This window comes from Trematomus bernacchii, unplaced genomic scaffold, assembly GCF_902827165.1.
Source record: "Trematomus bernacchii unplaced genomic scaffold, fTreBer1.1, whole genome shotgun sequence".
Taxonomy (NCBI): Eukaryota; Metazoa; Chordata; class Actinopteri; order Perciformes; family Nototheniidae; genus Trematomus; species Trematomus bernacchii.
Genome location: NW_022987559.1, coordinates 412620 through 430359, shown reverse-complemented (window position 1 = coordinate 430359; position 17740 = coordinate 412620). Strand labels below are relative to the sequence as shown.

The 17740-nt window shown below is 40.7% G+C and overlaps 1 protein-coding gene across 3 annotated transcripts; it reads right to left on the bottom strand.

The window, feature by feature from the left end:
- Positions 1-3361: 3361 nt before the first annotated feature.
- Positions 3362-17472, bottom strand: dedd1 (death effector domain-containing 1). 3 transcript variants are annotated; one of them, XR_004555333.1, is made up of 8 exons: positions 17373-17472; positions 16870-17045; positions 15436-15943; positions 15193-15273; positions 14701-14841; positions 6421-6839; positions 6058-6158; positions 3362-4618 (listed from the first exon to the last, which is right to left on the bottom strand). XR_004555333.1 is itself a non-coding variant. In XM_034124009.1 (7 exons), exons 3-6 carry the CDS (start codon positions 15908-15910, stop codon positions 6451-6453), a joined length of 1086 nt encoding a protein of 361 aa, XP_033979900.1. In that variant the 5' UTR covers positions 15911-15943; positions 16870-17045; positions 17373-17472; the 3' UTR covers positions 4999-6158; positions 6421-6450. The 3 variants fall into 3 exon arrangements, 2 of the variants coding, with proteins under 2 accessions (XP_033979900.1, XP_033979899.1); XM_034124009.1 differs by lacking the exon at positions 3362-4618 and having other exon boundaries at positions 4999-6158; XM_034124008.1 differs by lacking the exons at positions 3362-4618; positions 6058-6158 and having other exon boundaries at positions 6169-6839.
- Positions 17473-17740: the final 268 nt, after the last annotated feature.

Sequence of the window (17740 nt, the reverse complement as noted above, 5' to 3'; positions counted from 1 at the left end):
AAGATTTGAAATGATTGCAAAACCTTGACATATAACAGTCTGTCATAATCTATGAGGATATGGTCATTCGAACTATTATCAAATTATTCAAATTATTTGTCTTTTCAAAATTCAAAAGTACGCTTTTGGTTTTGTGTAAATTATGAATTAGCCATAATTGCAAAAAAAAAGAAAAATATAGTACAATTTATGCTAATGAGTTTGATTGAAGTTGGCTTTGGAGGTGTAATCCAGATTTGGGTGCTTTTGAAACAGTCAAAAATGTTGCAGAGTTCACAAGAAATCACAAACGTTGAATAATTGAATAAGGAAAACATCAATTTTTTTTAAATCAAATATTTTGGCTTAATAATGATAAATTAACCAACTGGGACGAAAAAAAATCCAAATAACATTACCTGTAATTGGAAAAATGTGCTCATATGTTGTCTTTAAAAAATGTCCTTTGAAACCCGGTGGGACCGACTATACCAGCTTTACAACCACACACAGTGCAGAGGCAAACCAAGGATGAAGGCTTTGGTCAAGATCACCTAATCTAATTTTCTCTCCTCAATAAAAGCCATAGAATTTCCCCCATCAGAGAGATGTACCATATGCTGCAGGGTATACATATAATAAAGGGAGCCCCAGTGGGCCGGCAGACGGCTGTAGTGTCTATCAGCTTTAGATGACACGTTTCGATAGGAGACTGATTTAGGGCTGAGCTACCGCAAGATGACTTGAGTCTCCATCCAATCAAGGAGGTGCGAAGAACACCTGCGGACAGTGGAATAAAGTCTACAGAAAGATGATGACCGGTGTCCTGCCACACAAACCCAGCATTGCATTAGCTTCTGCACCCCAATACAATTTGCACCATGGAACACGAGACTACCTCTGATGTCTCTATGAAGTGTTTTAGGCAATAAAACTGAACAGTCACCCCACCAAATGTCCACAGTGGGCTAGGGCCGCTTAATATATATATATTTGAGTCCAAGTTATTCCCCACTGCAGGTGATAGAAAATGAAAACACATGTTGAAACTGATCGATTCATTAAGGAAACAATAGGGTGGTGTTATTTGCAATGTTGGCTCCATCATTGTTTCTTTTTTTGCTCTTACCGTGGCTTCCCCTGGTTGTTTTGGTCCCTGGCTGACTGCATCACGGTCCTGCCCAAGCTCTGTCACCATAGCAACGGGATCTTTGACCCCGTCTCTTGAATCCTTGACCTGGATGTAGATCAGCGAGGCAGCGAGGGAGCCCATTGGCCGAGAGCTGCTGCTGCTGCTGCTGAGCCGAAGCTGCAGAGGAGGGGTGACTGTGGAGATGGGGATGGGGTTTGGAGGGTCAGCAGCAGGCCGGAGAGATTCAAGGATTCAAGGCTTTTATTGTCATGTGTACATAGCTACAGTGTAGTTATGACAATGAAAATCTTAGGTCACAGGCTCCTCCAACAGTTCAACAGATAATAGTGCAAGTAAATAAAATGAAATAGAATATAATAGAAATAGTGCAGAATAGTCTATATACAAGTAATTTGAATATTGATATTTATAAGTTGCAAACAGATGAATGTTATTGATGTTCTTTCAAAAGTTCAGGTGTTTAACAGTCTTATGGCCTGTGGGATGAAACTGTCCCTAAGATGGGAGGATCCGGGGGTCCGCTGCTGCTGACAGACTCAAAACCTCCCTTCAGCGGGGGCTCATGCAACCTTGAGAACTGGAGCTTTGGACAATGAGGGTACTCTTTAAAGTGTAAAGACATTTGGATTCCATTCTGATCCGGTACTACTCTCATGTCTGTCTGTGAGTATTAAGGTAGAGCCAGCAGCCAGTTATCTAAGCTCAGCATAAATACCTGGGTTAACAGCTAACCTAAGACAAAAAAGATCCACTAACCCTAGTTCTCAAACGGGGGGTCGGAGAGTCTGGAGTAAGATTGTTGATAGAAGAAGGCCAGTATTGGTTATTGGCTGAAATATGGCAATGCATTGTTTCCCATTTACAGAGCCAGGATTGTGAAGATGTTTAAAGCACACAGAGAATGTTCAGCAAGACAATAATCAAAAGTGTATTGGCTTAGAATCGCTAACTATATGTGTTAAGCTCACTAATTAACTAACCCTGTGTCCGTCCAATACATAATCTGCCAACTAATTCTTAGTATTAGACCGTTCCCCATTAGTTAACTCAATGGCTAGCTAATTCACCACATGGCACATTGTTTTATGTCAATTAATTGATAGTGTCCATTTATAATATGGTAAAAGTTAAGTTTCTGTCAGCATATAACATCCTGGCGGAGGGTACCTTTTATATTTATTTTGGTTATTTCCCATGATTTCCTATGAATTGCAATGGATTTGTTCCCATTTTAAATATGACAGATCTTTGCAACCCTATTCCAGAGCGATTCGAAGATTGTGGAAAGCGTTCTACTCTAGATTTTTCTAGGTGAAACATTTCTGAACTGAGCAACGAGGTTCAGTTATCGCCCAAAAGTGATGCAGAAGCCTCAGCATCATTTTGATAAAGTTTTACTGTAAGATGAAAGAAGAGGGTTGAAGAAAAGTCAGTAAGTGTAGAGTGGGGTCCGAGGTTTAGCAGTCGAGTTGTTTGAGGAGTCTGATGAAGAAGCTTTAGTGAAGACCTTCAGAGTTCTGATTCCTTTGGAAGAGTGCAGTATATCAGAAAGTAGGGTGTGACTTGTTAAAGGTGATCTGAGTCTTGTCCTTTTGATATTTGTGAGCATTTTGTTACTGAGTGCTCCAGATATGCGCCCGATTTCTTTGTCAAACAAATCCCTCATAGTGGCAGGGTCATCCGAGGGTGAGTCACTGTTCAGAGGAGCAACACGGCAGCGTCTTTTGAGTTGGACCTCTGTAGTTTTCAGAGTGCCTGGGTCTCCCTGTGGGCATCGCATCGCTGGTCTTGCTTTAAGGCTGGGTGTGGTGAGAAGCGGCTTTCAAAAAATCTCAGTTTTCCCCAAGGCAGGCCTGGGGCAGTTTAGCTGGCCATCAAACGGGCCAGCTCTGAACAGGGTAGAAACGGCCCTATCAGGTTTTTCCCCGAGGGTTGGTTCCACTTATTGTCCTCGATGATGGCGAGTCAATAATAAAACTTAATTTAGACACTCTGCAGTGCAGCAAGGCCGGGTGTGGTCAGAGTGCCCTGAACTGACATTATAATGGTGTCTTTAAGTCAGCAAGTGACAAGGAAGTAATTGGCACTAAATATTTAAAACAAAAAGAGGCATAAAGAGGCCCTAAAATGTATATAAAAATGACAGTAATTTAGCCATTTGTGTGCACAATGGATTACATAAATAAAATAATATAATACATTAAGTATGACCTTCAAACATAACAAATCAGTTTATTTCCCTGTGTCAAAATCACTGGTCTAAAAAAACCATTTTGAACTCAATGTAAAAAAAGTCACCCGTCACAGCGCCAGTACAGAGTGCAAGCTTAGATTTCCGAGTGTAATGAGGTGACTCTTCAAAGTGCCCTTTAGCCGGCATTTACATTATTTATTCATGTGCTTGTGGACTGTGTTGCTCTACATCAGAGGACTTAATTATGTCCAAGAAGGTCCAGCTATACGTCAAAGACCCCCTCAATATCATAAAGAATTGACACGTTTGCATACAAAACTATCATTTCTTTACTCTGAATTGAAGCAAACTACTGAAGAAATTCTGCAATTCCTTATTCATTTTAAAACTGATTTAGAAATAAAATAAAATGCTCTCTATTTAAATTGGTCCTCCATGATTACATTCTGAGAAGCTGCCATATTATTTGTACTAGAGCTAAATAAACGTTATGTACATTTAATGCAATACAGAAAAGTACATTTTTTGAAGCTGAAAGAGATGAGCACAAATCTCACATTGGACTTTAGCTGTACGAATGTTACCAATGTAATCTGGAGCAAGGCTTTGGAGGTATTTGAAAACATAAGGAGAAGCACCTTTCAAATCCATTTCATAGCTTAGAGGAAGCCATGAAATAGATTTTACTCTAGGTGTCACTCATTTGGGTTTTGGTAAAGATCCTTTCTGGTATCAGCTGTTTCGCTTTTATTTTGTGGATAAAAAAAATGGAGGTTAAATGTCCAAAATATATCGACTGTTTGTTAAATATTCATAAGAGAATTATATTTTTAGGTCCCATAATCTATCATGGAGGAAGATGATAAACTTCAGATAAAGATAAGCATCTCAGCTGAAAATATTATATATTGTTTGAAGACATTGTAAGTGTACATTTGAGGTGATTGCATTGTATATGAAGCAAAAGAAAAAGGCACATTTTTACTGACAATAAATAAAGCGTCCAACATCACATAACATTACAACTACTACACTGCAATAGCCGGGCCTACAAGCAAGTGGAGGGAAACGTAGCACAATGGTGGGTAGTTTAATAAGATGTTTGAAGCACACACCGTTCTTGGGTCTCATCGTGCTGACCGCTTACAGCAAGGAGAAAATAATTAAGGATCTGATCCACGGTGACCTGCATTCGATGGACCTCTTCAGACCGTCCGGGGGCGGGGGCAGGAGCAGGGCACGCTCCACTAATACAGGTACGCAGGGCCAGGGAAAACGACTAAGTGAGAAAACTGAGGAGAAAAAAACAGACAACTAAAAATTCAAAAGTGATTTCCGGAGATGCAAAGAGGTGCTTTAGGGGTTTCAGTTAGATTTTTATAAGGCTTACGTTTAATCTTTCTACAGGCAGAATAGTCAAAAAGGACTTGTGTTGAGTGTCATTTTTTTCAAATATACAGTAACAGCTGTCTGGTTTGGTTAGGATTGTTAAGCAGCTTTTCCATAAAATGTTGTTTCACAATTTCTATGGACGACTGTGGTGCTGGAGTGACGGAAGTGATGCATTTACAAAGTGCTTCGCTTGCATGACATTGACAGCAAAGATTACAAATGGAGCATTTTACGTTTTTGATACAATAAAGGTCAAAGTGCAAAAACAGCTTTAGGCCAGTGAACTTTTATTAATAAAAAAATTATAATATGTCATATATAGACAGACATCCACAAAAAGAATTGGCATTCCAACAGAAATTCTTATTTTTAACAAAAATGTTTCCCTGAATTTGTTTTTCCTTTTATGAATATACAGTACAATCAAAATTATACGTACAAATTCAGTATCAAAACAACACTTAAGCAAACAGAAATATGTCCATTGTCCCTCCCTCTGCCTGGCCTGCCTGCCCTTCAGACAGTAGCGAGTCTGCCTGCTTAAGTCGTGGCTGTTCGGAGGGGGGGCTTATTGATCGTCTTCTATGAGTGAAGTCCAGGCATTAGTTCCAGCAGGGTGAGTCGACAGCTGTCCGTGAGCCACTCTACTGGGCCTACATAGCAGGGCTGAGTGAGCTGGGATGTGCACTTTTGATTTTGATCTCTCCAACATCACTTCTATTGACCGACGCGCTGTCCTGTGCTTTACTTGCTGAGAGAGGCACTTGCCGAGGCCTAGCTAGAAGCACGGGCACAAGCCACCGTTGCATTATCTGGGTGTCTGTTGACAAGCTTTGGATGATGAATCTTCCATGGTCTGCTGAGGCCTAGCCCTAATCACTGCTGTCATCTACTGGCAACTGCCGTATCCACTTGACCACGGCAATCACAAGTGGAGTTATCGTTACACACAGGGCTGAGAATCCCAGTGTGTTATCTAGGTGTGTATGCGTGTTCTCGACTCTCCAAAGTTGGACACAAAGGTCAATCTTTACCGAGCGAGGACCACTTTTCCGTCTGTGCTCAACTCTGTCATTTTTTTTAAAGACCAGAAACTTAACTTGGCAAGTTTCTTTGTCCTTTAAATCAGTTTAAATAAAGAAGTGCTACTTAGAACTATAAGTATTCTTCAAGTACAACATGCTCTTGAAAACGAAGCACCTTTCTCATTTCAGGAGTGTTTGTATGTTGTCTCAGCCCTAAACAGTATGTAATTATTTTTCTATCACTTGTTGAACATAACATTTATTTCATAAACTTATTTTATATTTATAATATTATAATATTATATGGGGCTTACCACTTATTTTGGCACACTCTTGCTTGCTCTTGTTCTCACTGAGTCTAAGAAGACATATCTTGATGGATCCTGCCTCATCCTGGTGTCCTACAAAGTGGCACCTGTTCATGAAAGCAAATTATTATTTAGTTTTCTTTAACAAATAGGTCATGTTTTTTTTTTTAAACACAAAAACTGACTTGTGAAAATGTAAGGCCGATTATGATTTCAAACAACCAATGGTAAGAGCTGCCATCTAGTGGTTATCACATGGATTGCAACTTAAAAAAAAGGAGGCCATGAAAATGGTTGCAGATTAACCTGTAACCATTTATTTTCATACATCATTTCTTATTATTCCATCATTTAAAGTCAATATCTTACACTCTTACAAGCCTATAATCCCAGCGAGTCTCAGTCCACCCCACCCTTACTAGATGACACCATTCTCCTCTCTCTCAGCAGCATTCGGCCTTCCTCATAGTCGTCCTGGTCCACACTCATCATCAGGCGGACGTCCTCCCTGCCTGCGGCCCTCCTCAGGGAGTCAGTGATGAAGACTCCCTTCATGGCCTCCAGCAGAGCTCCGCTGAGGTAGTCTGCCCAGAAGGACTCCAGGTTGTCAACATCTGTGAACTTGATGACGCAGACGAGGGTCCCGAGGTCTCTGGCGTGAAGCAGAGTGTTGGCTTTGCTGAACAACTCAAACTGCCGCTCCAGGGGCTGCTGTTTGTCCGACGAGACTCCCTCACGGAGAGCAGACTCGTGCTCCAGGTATTCGGCCCGGACACGCAGGCGGATATCTGATAACAGAAGGGGGAGGAGGAAGCCAAAGGTGGAAAAGTGTGGTGGGAGAGAGTAGAGGGAGGAAATGAATGGTGGGGGAAAGGTAAAGATAGTGAACAAGGAAAAGGGAGAAAGTGGAAAAGGGTAGAATTGGAGAGGCCCACGTCCAGAAACAGAGAGAAAGGGAAATCAAATCAAAACAAAAAAGGGAAAAAAAACAGGGACAAGACAATATTGTTAAAATATGTTTATATTGTCGTTACACTAAGCAAGGGTTCAACAATAAATAAGGGGTTTGGAGAGCACCAGAGTTCCCAAAGGTGATTGTGACTACTAACTGGACTAGAAAATGTTCACTGAAATATCCTTTGACAAAGTGCAGATATAATGTTGCAGGAGAGCAAGGCAAACTGGTAATCATGAGAGGCCCTGTGGCTAGATCAACCAGACTGTGTGCATTTGTTGCATTATGTGCAGCTGCAACCTTGTTTTGGTGAAAAGTGACCTTTTGGAGCATCGAGAGAAATACTCTGCAACTGAACCATTAGTGTCGTCTCTTTTCTTCCCAGGCAATTCCAACATTTTAAGAATAATGTCAGCTGTTAGCTAGATGACTGCCGTCGGTGAATAGAAATGGCATCAGAATTTTCAGTGTCCTGCACGGTCTAAATAAATCGGGGCTGTTGTTTGTGTAATGAGCATATGGAAATTAACTTGAGCAAATTCTGTGGTGGAAGTAATGAAAGCAACTTAGCAGTGTGAAGCCCAGGAGAGGCTTTCTGTTCCAGCCTGGAGTTTCTAAAGGGCAGATTTTTTCTGATCAACATGATTGATGCGGAGAACAGATAGCTGCTGGAGATCCGGAGTTACAGGATTGGTGGTCATGCAACAGCGCAGCGAGAAAGATCAGAGGATACATACTGTACTGAGTAAGAACACCGCTGAGATCGTCCACCATGTCATTATTCCAGGACTTCGAGTGGAAACCAGCGGCTGAAGACTTTTGCTGCAACAAAAATCCATCCCTCCTACTCAAAACCCCTAGTAGAGGTTAACAGTATCTACTACCATAGGTAGATGATGACATCTATTTCACTAGAAACATGTTTACAAGCTGTTTGGAAGTCATTCTAGGTTTTGCAAAACCTCTTTGGAGCTCAGGCAGACGTTAAAAAAAAAGGAGAAATGGAAACAAAACACTTGAAGACACCATTAAAAAAAAAAAAAAAAATGCCATAAAAGCTCAAACGTATGACTCTGATGTGAAGATGATAACTGGAGTCTCGGTTAAGGTACAGAATCATTACAAGAGAGCACCAAGGACCCAACTTGAAGACTTATCTCATCTGTACATGGTAACCTTTACAGTAGCTAGGGCTCCACAGTGAATGTGTTAACTCCAGAGTCACGTTTACGGCCTCTTCGTGCATATTTTGTTTGGGGCTGTGGGGAATGGCACAAGGCTCCAGAGGGAGAAAGTTTGGAAAATGTCAACATTAGAAATGCAAATGTTGAATCAAGGCATTGATTTTGCACGTCTTAACATTTGTAGGAGAGCGATAACCAAACATTGGCATTTGCATTCATGCTACATAAGGCCGTAATTAGATTACTATGAAAACAGAGCACTGGATAAAAGGAGACGCTTAATCGATGAGGTTCAGGAAATGTTAAGAATATGCACGGTTGGGGATAAGACTTGCAAATGGAAATCATTCAATTCAACTTCAGCTCGCTAATACATAGAAGGAAAGGTTTCTTTTTATAAAGGCATTATGGTACAGGAATATGAAACACTGACATTTTACAGGAATATTTGATTGTGATTTAACAAATTATTAAACCTTTTTTCTATTACAGTGTCTTAAATAACTGATATTAGTCTGCAAATCTTACCAAAACATACAGATAAAAGTTTGATACATTGTTTTGTCATAACATAGATCATGACTGTCTTCAGAGAACGTAAAGTGCCAATACTGAGAATGAATTCCCCTTTTTTCATGGTTTATTGTTTTACAACATTGATTAACAGTGGACTTCAGCTATTGGTTACTTGAAATAAAACATTACACAATAAAATTGCAACTGTTTCTGGTTGATCATTTAAAAGTAATACTCATGGGAAGGGTACAAATACGTAGCAAAGCAAATGGTGCCCTTTAATACAGTCAGAGCAATCCCAAAAACCGGGCTTAGGACATACCGTATTTTAATACTTAACCATACCGGGAGGCCTAAGAAAACTCTTAAAGAACTAAGAGGGGAATTACTGGTGACCCTCAGACAGATTTGAAATCAGTATTAAAAAAAAATACATTTACAAGACATCTCTTACTCAAAAGTGCTTTTATGCTCTGACAACGCAAACAGCGTAATCCTGGAGGAAGCACCTACTGCAGTCGGGAAGATAACCCTGACAAAGAAATGTTTTTTTAGCACAATAGACGTTTTTCATGGCAGACATTTTGACATGTAATAGAAGGAAAACACAGGTGTATTTAGAGTTATTAATGATATATGCATTTCACTAAGGGGAGGCCCTGTTGTTGTATATGTTGGCTCACTGGGACAATGTTTTGGAACCTTCTTTTTGATTCAAGAAGCATTTAGCGATTACAACCAATATGTTTATGATTCAGTTGTTTACTTGGCATAAGGTTTTTAATTCTTCTAGCCTCTTACTGTTACTCTTCAAGTGCAAAAGTGTAATGTAACGCACAATTACTGAACCATGTAAAACTAGAAGTCCACTACGGAGACTTGATGATTTTACTCATCTTCTTTCGCGGGGAAGCCTTATCAAATTTGCTTTTTCTATTCCGTCAACTCAAAATGTCTGCTGTGATAAAGGTCCATAACTTAGGAATTTGTGCAGATTAGTTTTAACTTTGACAAAGTGCACTGTTATTCAATGTTGTAAAAACAAGGTGGGGGTTGAAAACATCTTGCAGGCCTATTGACTAATGCAGATTTGTTTCACCATTTCTGTACTTTGATTTATCACAAAGTGTCCATCAGTCTGTCTGCATGTAACCTAACCTTTAGCTCTTATACAGTGTTCAGTATGGACTGAGTGAAATATTAAGCCAAAGCACCGTTAACAGTTCGACCTTTTTGGATCATTACACTGTGTGAGGGCTGTGGCTATGATAAACAACCGCCCTTCATGCAATTACTGTATTTATGGATGGCCTCCATTTCGGCCTTCCCATTTCATACTGAGCAGGATGGAGGTAGAGATAGTGGCACTGAGGAGAAGGCCATTTAAAACCACAGGAACACCATGATAGTCATTTTGTTAGGGTTACAGAGCACTTCACGCTTCATCAGACACAGAGACATCCACTTAGACAGGACATTAGGAGGCACAGCTTTCATTTTCTCACTTTAAACACCAAGCCTGTTCGGCTTCCTTCATCTCAACCCCAACCCACTATAAAAAATAAATAAATAAAAATAAAAAAAAGTTTAAGTACCCATTTACGAGGAGTCACTTGGCAAGGAGAGCTTCAACTCTTTATCGATCCGTTTTTCTGCTGAATGACTGACCAAGAGAGTGGAGAGTTAGGGGAGTATTGAGAGACGGCAGACAGAACTCTCTTTTCCCCCATAGACAAAAATCCCCCTCTGTACCATTTTGAGCGTGGTTTGAGCATTTAGAGTTCGTTCTCTCCTTCTGATAGTGTGTAAGGATACTGTTTTCCTGACACACATGTTGGTCTGTTTAGAACTGCGAACACAGAGAAAGGAGAGAAAGAGAAGAGAGACAAGCACAAGTGGGTTGGACATCTGTCGACTGGGTCGTTTTTTTCAACATCAAGCAGGCATGGCACAGCACTCACTTCTCTTAGTTGTAATGAGGTCTGAGTCAGGGCAATAGTTGGTACTGACAAGTTAATCAGCTCAGCTTTACTGTTGCTCCACAATATAATATACACTAGAGTCTAAGTGGGATGCTTGGGACTACTCTTACCTTGACCAATCCCCTTACCCTCACCTTCACCGACCCATTATTTAAGCTACGAACACAACATTAATCAGACGTGTCCATTAAAGCAAGTAAGGCCTTCACAAGCACCCCATTTAGATAGAACAGAGCTACTTCTGAGCTCAGGTAACAAACACCTTATGGGCATTTTGTAACAGGCAGTTGTCATTGTCAGCATGTAATTGAGACACTTCACTGAAAATGATCTGAGAGATGAGTCATGAAAAGAATTGGAGGTCTGTTTGAAAGCTAGGGGCCAGCGTTGGACTGAATCTATCTCTGCTCCCTCTTGACAAACGCACACCCAGGGCTCACACGGGGCAGAGATAAGATACAGCAGGATCTTCCTTCAGCAGAGCACTGTTGGCTTATTTTTCCTCAGAACTGCTTGAGTAAAAGGTTACATGGGCATTTTCGAAACAGCCGTCCAGTTTAGATTCTCTGAATTCAGGACCAGGACCCTTTTGAAAGGACGAGGATCTGTGAAAAATGAGCATTTTTCTTTTGGCTTTGGACTCCATAGCTGGCTTACAGGAAGTTTCAGTAAGCCAGGATGAATTGAGTTGAGTGAATATTAAGGCAGATGTTTAAAACCACTTGTAATGAGGATAGTGTGAGAGGAAAGGATGGCCCAAAAAGGCTTCCCACATGCGGCAAAAACTGACACCTTCACAAACATGTCCAACGTATTTTTATTCGTCATGCGATATTGTTTAGATTTAAGTATATGTATTAATTGCCCTTTACTAACACCCAAATCTATGAAGCTAAATAAAAGCTTAAAAAGGTGGCATCAGAACATGTAATCCTGTACTGCTCACTGTAAATATCTCCTAACAATCCCCTTGCTTTCCATTCTTTGTGTGCGCAAAAAAATGATCTGTTGTTCATTCACATAACCTGGACGAAACCAGTTGTTTGGTTAGCATAACAAATATAACATTGTTGCTTTAAATAAATAAATATAATTATGAGCAATATTAAGCAACAACTTTTTTGACGCACACATTTCAAATGTCTTTTTACATTATACAACACATTTTATATGTAGTAAACCTAACTTTTGTGTTTCTATTGTCGTATGGATGCCATACATATAAAAAGTGTTGATCTCGGGCCTCAAATCCTTACTGGGTAACAAAGCCTGACCATTTTTTCTACATAATCATGTAGTTGACCTCCAAAAATGTATGAATGTGTCAGAATGTCAACACTTTTACTATGTACATTTATGTGTGCCACAGTGACGCGTCCTAAAACCCGGACGTAAGTTAGCATTTTACCACATCCGGTTCCTTCGACAAAAAGCAATGCAATTTCTCCATAGGATTTTGGAAAATAGCTCGAAATAAGGTCTGTGGTTGACACAAATTGAAGAGACAGATCACGTTTTGTTCAGCCGGATAATCTCCACATGTCTACCCCTACAACCACAGACCTTATTTCGAGCTATTTCCCAAAATCCTATGGAGAAATTGCATTGGTTTTTGTCGAAGGAACCGGAAGGAGTTTACTTCCGGGTTGTAGGACGCGTCACTGTGGCACTCTATAGTCCCAGCTCTACAAAGACCTAGAGGTTAGTTGGCCACGTTTGTGAATATGTTCCGCAAATAAATATCTTTCTCGACATTAACCGCCATTACAGTGGTTATGACTGAGATATGAGCTGATTGAGGCTTACTGCTGAAGAGTTCTGTGAAACACTGACACCAAAAACCCTCGTCAGAAATAGATAAGGAATCATCCACAGTGCACATCACTAGAGAACATTACAGGATGATTTCTTAAGGAGCAAATTATGTTTCCTGAGGGGGACAGGGGAGGGGGCAGCTACATTATGAAACACAGGCATCGAATAAAGAGCAAAGTGGCAGCACCAACCCCTGCTGTAACAAGGGGGAGAGCCTCTTTTACCTTAGGCATCGGCCCAGACTTGTGATTGAGCGCATGACTGAGATGATCACACACACTGCAGTAAGTATGGACTTAGTGGAGTGACAGACTTTTTTGTTTTGTTCCTCAGTCTCTCCCTCTGTCTCCATGATCCATTCTCTGTTACTGGATCTGAGTCACAATCCTGAGACAACCTGGTGGAATCAAATGTGGAGTGAAGACAGCGATATGTTTATAGTCACAGGCACATCACGCATCTTGAATAGCTAAGCGGGCTTAAGGTGATTATATTTTCAAATAAAAAATAAAGCTAGAATCATCAGTCCTTTCTTGTATTTCTGAGCAACAGGCAATGATGGAGGATAGAAACGGTTGGCATGAAAGACTTAGCAAACGTCACACAAAAGGGCAATTGATGTTAGTGTTATCTCAATCTCACTGGGCTCAGAGAAAGTAGCAATGATTGATTCAAAGACAGGCAACAGTTAGATCGTGGAACAGGACATTGCTAATGGATTACAAAGAGCAGCTTTCCACTGGAGTTAGGTTGTTTCGAAGAACTGCATAAAACATGTTTCAGGAATTTATATGATGTTGGACAGTTAAATATTGTGACAACTTTGTATCAAGCTGGACATGAATGCAGAACAAGGGCAGCGTTTAGCGGTGACTGGACAACTTTCAGTACAGAGTGGACAAAAGGACAGGAGACAATCTACAAGTCTGCGCTCATATCAATAGCAGCAGCTGAACATAGTCCAATGGGTTAGAGAAAAGGTGAAATGAGCGGAAAAGATTGTAAAGATGGAGAAGTGGATACAGTGACAAAATACCCCTGATGTTGCATGTTTAATTACGACGGTTAAGGAGATACTGCAAGTCTCAACATAGTAGGAGCGTGAAAAAAAAATGAAAAACATGTGAAACCACAGAACCAACTGAAAGGGATGTAAGTGTCCAACAGCGTAATCAATTGTTGAAAGTTGTCAATCAGACAAAGTTTTATTAATTGTTTGGTGTTTGAGATGTGAAGCCATAATTCGCTGCAGACAGTGAATACGTGTTTGACCTTCTAGTGCCATTAGATACTTCAGACGAAAATAATAATTGTAAAATGTACCATGTCAACGAGCAACTTTTATTCAAGTGCTTGCTCCAAAAAACTCGTAGTGCAATGACCGTGTTGTTTCCTATGGTAGCAGAGATAGAGTCTATTAGCAGGTGATATAACCAAAATCAAAAGTTAAGTTCTTCAAAATTAAGCTTTTTGTTCTAATGCGGTCAGGATGAGTTACGCCGATGCTGTTGTGTTCAACTCCTTCTGATCCTGTGATGTCGCCATGCTAGCTTATAACCACACACTGGGGCTATGCTAATGCTTCCGATTTTTGTTCAGTGTGAAAACTTTAAGCCGGCTTAACGGCGGTTCTTTTTACGTTGCGTATCTCTGTGTAAAATAATTCTGTGCGGTGCTTTTAACACTAATAGTATGTTGACATTTTGGAGGTAAACTCCCTCCATGGTTTACTTGTGTTAGTGTGACTGGTGCTTTGCTTCATGATATTTACTGTAGGATCAAATGGATTATAGTAATTGGTCCAGTTCTTTTAAAGTTTGTAAGTAACATGTTGCTCTTAACAATTTTTCTCCCCAAAAGAGAGAGAACAACCATAGTTGAAACACTTATTTGGAACGCAGATGTTTCGCAAGGAGTTAAAACCAGTGGACACGCAAGATTTTTGTGCCTGAAGGTTCTTTGGTTTTTCATTTTGAAAAAAAAGAATCAAGACTCCTTAACTCGAGCTGATGTTCAGCATAGACAAACAACATCAGAATCAGGGAGACAACATAGAGAATGTGGTGTTAATAGATTGAAAATAAGGAAAAGGAAAGGAAAATGATGGATGAGAGGACATGGCAGGATGAAGATAGGAAGGCAGAAGATGAAAAAAGCTAACAGAGAGACAGGTCAATAATGCAGGTGTGGGACTTACTGCAAAAGTCTTGATGTGCTTGTGGTGGAGGGGGCAGAGGTGGGACAGTTCTTCTTGTTCTCTTGGGCCTGCAGCTCCAGCCATTACCCCTCCTCTTCCTCCCCTTGCTAGCAGATGGCTCAGTCACAGGGGGGATAATACCTGAGAAAGTTGCATGTTATTGGTTTGTGGAATTCGGACAGTGACACATACGCTTGGACATGTTTGGGGGTCTGCTGTTTGACAGTTGTACTTCTGTTTCTAATTATGCATATGTGCATTCCTAGCACAACAGAAATAATGGAACAAACTAAATGTCCATTTCTGATAGGATGCCGGTGCCTCATAACCTAAAACAGGTACTGGCTTTAAGTGCATCGTTAACATGTTACATGCTGTGGAAGGAATGATAAACACTGGTACTGGACAGTACGTCTTCTTGACTGATTCAAAGGTTTATAGTAACACTGAAGCCTGTACTTAGAATGAACCAAATACTACCAGTGCACTTACCAGTTCTCAAATGATGTGCACAATATGGTTGAGGTATTTCTGTCTGCTTTTTGCTGTGAGGCATCGGCCTTTCCGGAGTTACTAAAAAACAAAAACATTGATTAGTACTCATCAGGCTACAACTCTTAGTACAGGAATGCAGCTACTGCTGACATGTTCTAGCAGGCCATTGTAGAGAGATGTCCCCAAACCCACATCATAATTTTAAAATCTGATATTGGTACTCCTGTGATTGAACCTCACCTGTCGGTCTTCTCTTGTGCGACGCTAGCGGCAGCAGGTCGTGACGAGTGAGGACTCTCAGCAGTTGCAGTAGTGGTTCCAGATTCCCGTCGCTGAGGTAGCCTCGCTTCTCCAGCTCTAACAACAGCTCGAGCCCACTCTTAGGGGTGCATGAGGCCACTAGGGGACCCTGGGAGCCCTGAGGTTTCAACTTCATCCAGGCCTTTAGCAGCTCAGGACTCGGAGAAACACCTGGGTCATTAGGATCGTCCCCACACGGCTCAACTGTCCACCCTGTTGGGTCGAGAGGGTGAGGAGCAGGACAAGCTTCATCCAGGAGGAACGACAACACCTCAATGTCAGTTTGTGTCAACTGACAACCAACTACCTCAAAGACCTCATGGAGTGACAACATCCCATAGTAGTTTTGGCAGTCTGTTTCATCCCAGAAGAGCGAGTCCCTGTGTGGACACCCCGGATGATGCACTGCAGCCATGGGTCTGCCTTTAGCCCCTCTCCACCTTCCCACCTACATAGGATATAAAGAAAACATACCAGCAGGACACCAGATGTGTAAGACATTAACTATTGAACTTTAAAAAAAAAAAACACATTTGTGTCCAGTCACTATGAGGCATACAGAGAAAGCAATGGGTCTGGTGAGCATTCCTTTGACAACCTGTTTTTGTAACTTTAGATGTAAAAACAGGTGCAGTTGGTCCATAGCTATAGGGACGACAAAGCTAGCTGTTGCCTCTTACTTGACAATGGCCGAAATATGGAAATTAGCTAGTAGCTAAATCACCAACACAAATAAAGTAATGCTGTACTGTACATTAAATTGTACTTGCTTTTTCCTTTAGACACTAGGCTTGCATTACATTTGACCCTTTGTTTCATGGCATTGTGTGTACATCTACATTATTTGCCATACAGGAAGTCGTTAAAGAAATATTGTGTTGAAACCCGAAAATAGCACGTCTCAACAAATGACAGACAAAACCTGTTAGCAGTGTTGGAAAAAGTATTTCAGATTCTATACTTGAGTAAAAGTACCAATACCACACTGTATAAATACTCAATTTCAAGTGAAGTAGAATTTTGAGGGACTTGTACTTTACTGATGTTTACTTACTTTGCAGATTTGGATTAATGATGTGAAATATAATCAACACTTAAATAAGACTTGAGTTACACCTGGAGTAAATTCACAAGCTACCCTGCAATATACAAAGTCATTCAAACTAGCTGCACCTTTACCAGCTGGGACTTGAATTGGAACAGAGTGTTCCTACACTCTGGTACTTCTACTTTTACTTAAGTACAATATCTGAGTACTTATCTAACCTCAGCTTTAAACAACGGTCATTGTTATGGTTACATTTCAGCGTCACGCGAGTTCCCTGGATTATACTGTTTAGAAAAGTACGTTTCAGCAAAGCTCAGCAGTCCTACCTGTCTTCGATGTCAGCTCGACGCTGTCTTGTAGCATGCAGTGTAGAGTTCTGTCAGTGTGAATGTGTTTTGTTGGCGTCGTTTCACAGAGTATCTTCAGCAGCCAGAGACCTTTAAGTACTCAGCAGCAAACGTTGGAGCAAATAACCCTTAACCTGGTACGTCATCACGTTTGTCTGGGGGGGGAAACATAACAAGCGTAAACAAAATGCACTTCGAAACAACGGTTTAGCTAAATAACCAAACTCAAATGAAAAAACAGTGCTAACAATGGTGTGATACGTCATACATATAACAGATATCCTGTTAACTGTGGGAAGAAATACGTGACGAATGTGCGATAAAGCATAGTAACGTTAATGACTTTGAAGCTAGGACCGTAACCAGCTAACGTTAGCTGCACACGCACCTAAATAAAGACGGTGACATCTTTTATAACGTGAATAAAAACGGGTATAAAATGGTTACATTCATTTAAAGTGATGTTTAAAAACTGAATGTACCTGAATTCTCACGTTCCTGGACATAAGCGTCGGATCGTCTGAATGCTTCCTCAGCAACTTGCAGTACTGCTAGTAGCACAATAACATAGAGAAACTGTCCAATCACAGCGCGCCGCCTGCCAAGTCACGTGTTCTTCTAACTGATCTGGAGTCAGATTTTCTCTCACAGCGATTTATAGAAAGGACTGTAACTGTAAAAACCACACCCGACCCCGAGTCTGCTGCTGTTTTATCGAATTTGCCACAGCTGTGTTGCTAAGAAAAACAAGGCAAGCTATTTGTAGATTTTTCTAGGACAATGCCATCCATCTACTGGAAAATGTGCTTTATGTTAATCACCCCACATTTTTTGTTGTTGCTATGTTTAA

What these genes read in the sequence shown, in the direction of transcription:
- dedd1 (XM_034124009.1), bottom strand. Translation starts at nt 15,910, where the DNA reads ATGGCTGCAGTGCATCATCCGGGGTGTCCACACAGGGACTCGCTCTTC. An exon ending in TGCACATCATTTGAGAACTG is followed by an intron (nt 14,842 to 15,192) that starts GTAAGTGCACTG and finishes CAACTTTCTCAG; the next exon opens with GTATTATCCCCCCTGTGACT. An exon ending in AGCACATCAAGACTTTTGCA is followed by an intron (nt 6,840 to 14,700) that starts GTAAGTCCCACA and finishes TTCTGTTATCAG; the next exon opens with ATATCCGCCTGCGTGTCCGG.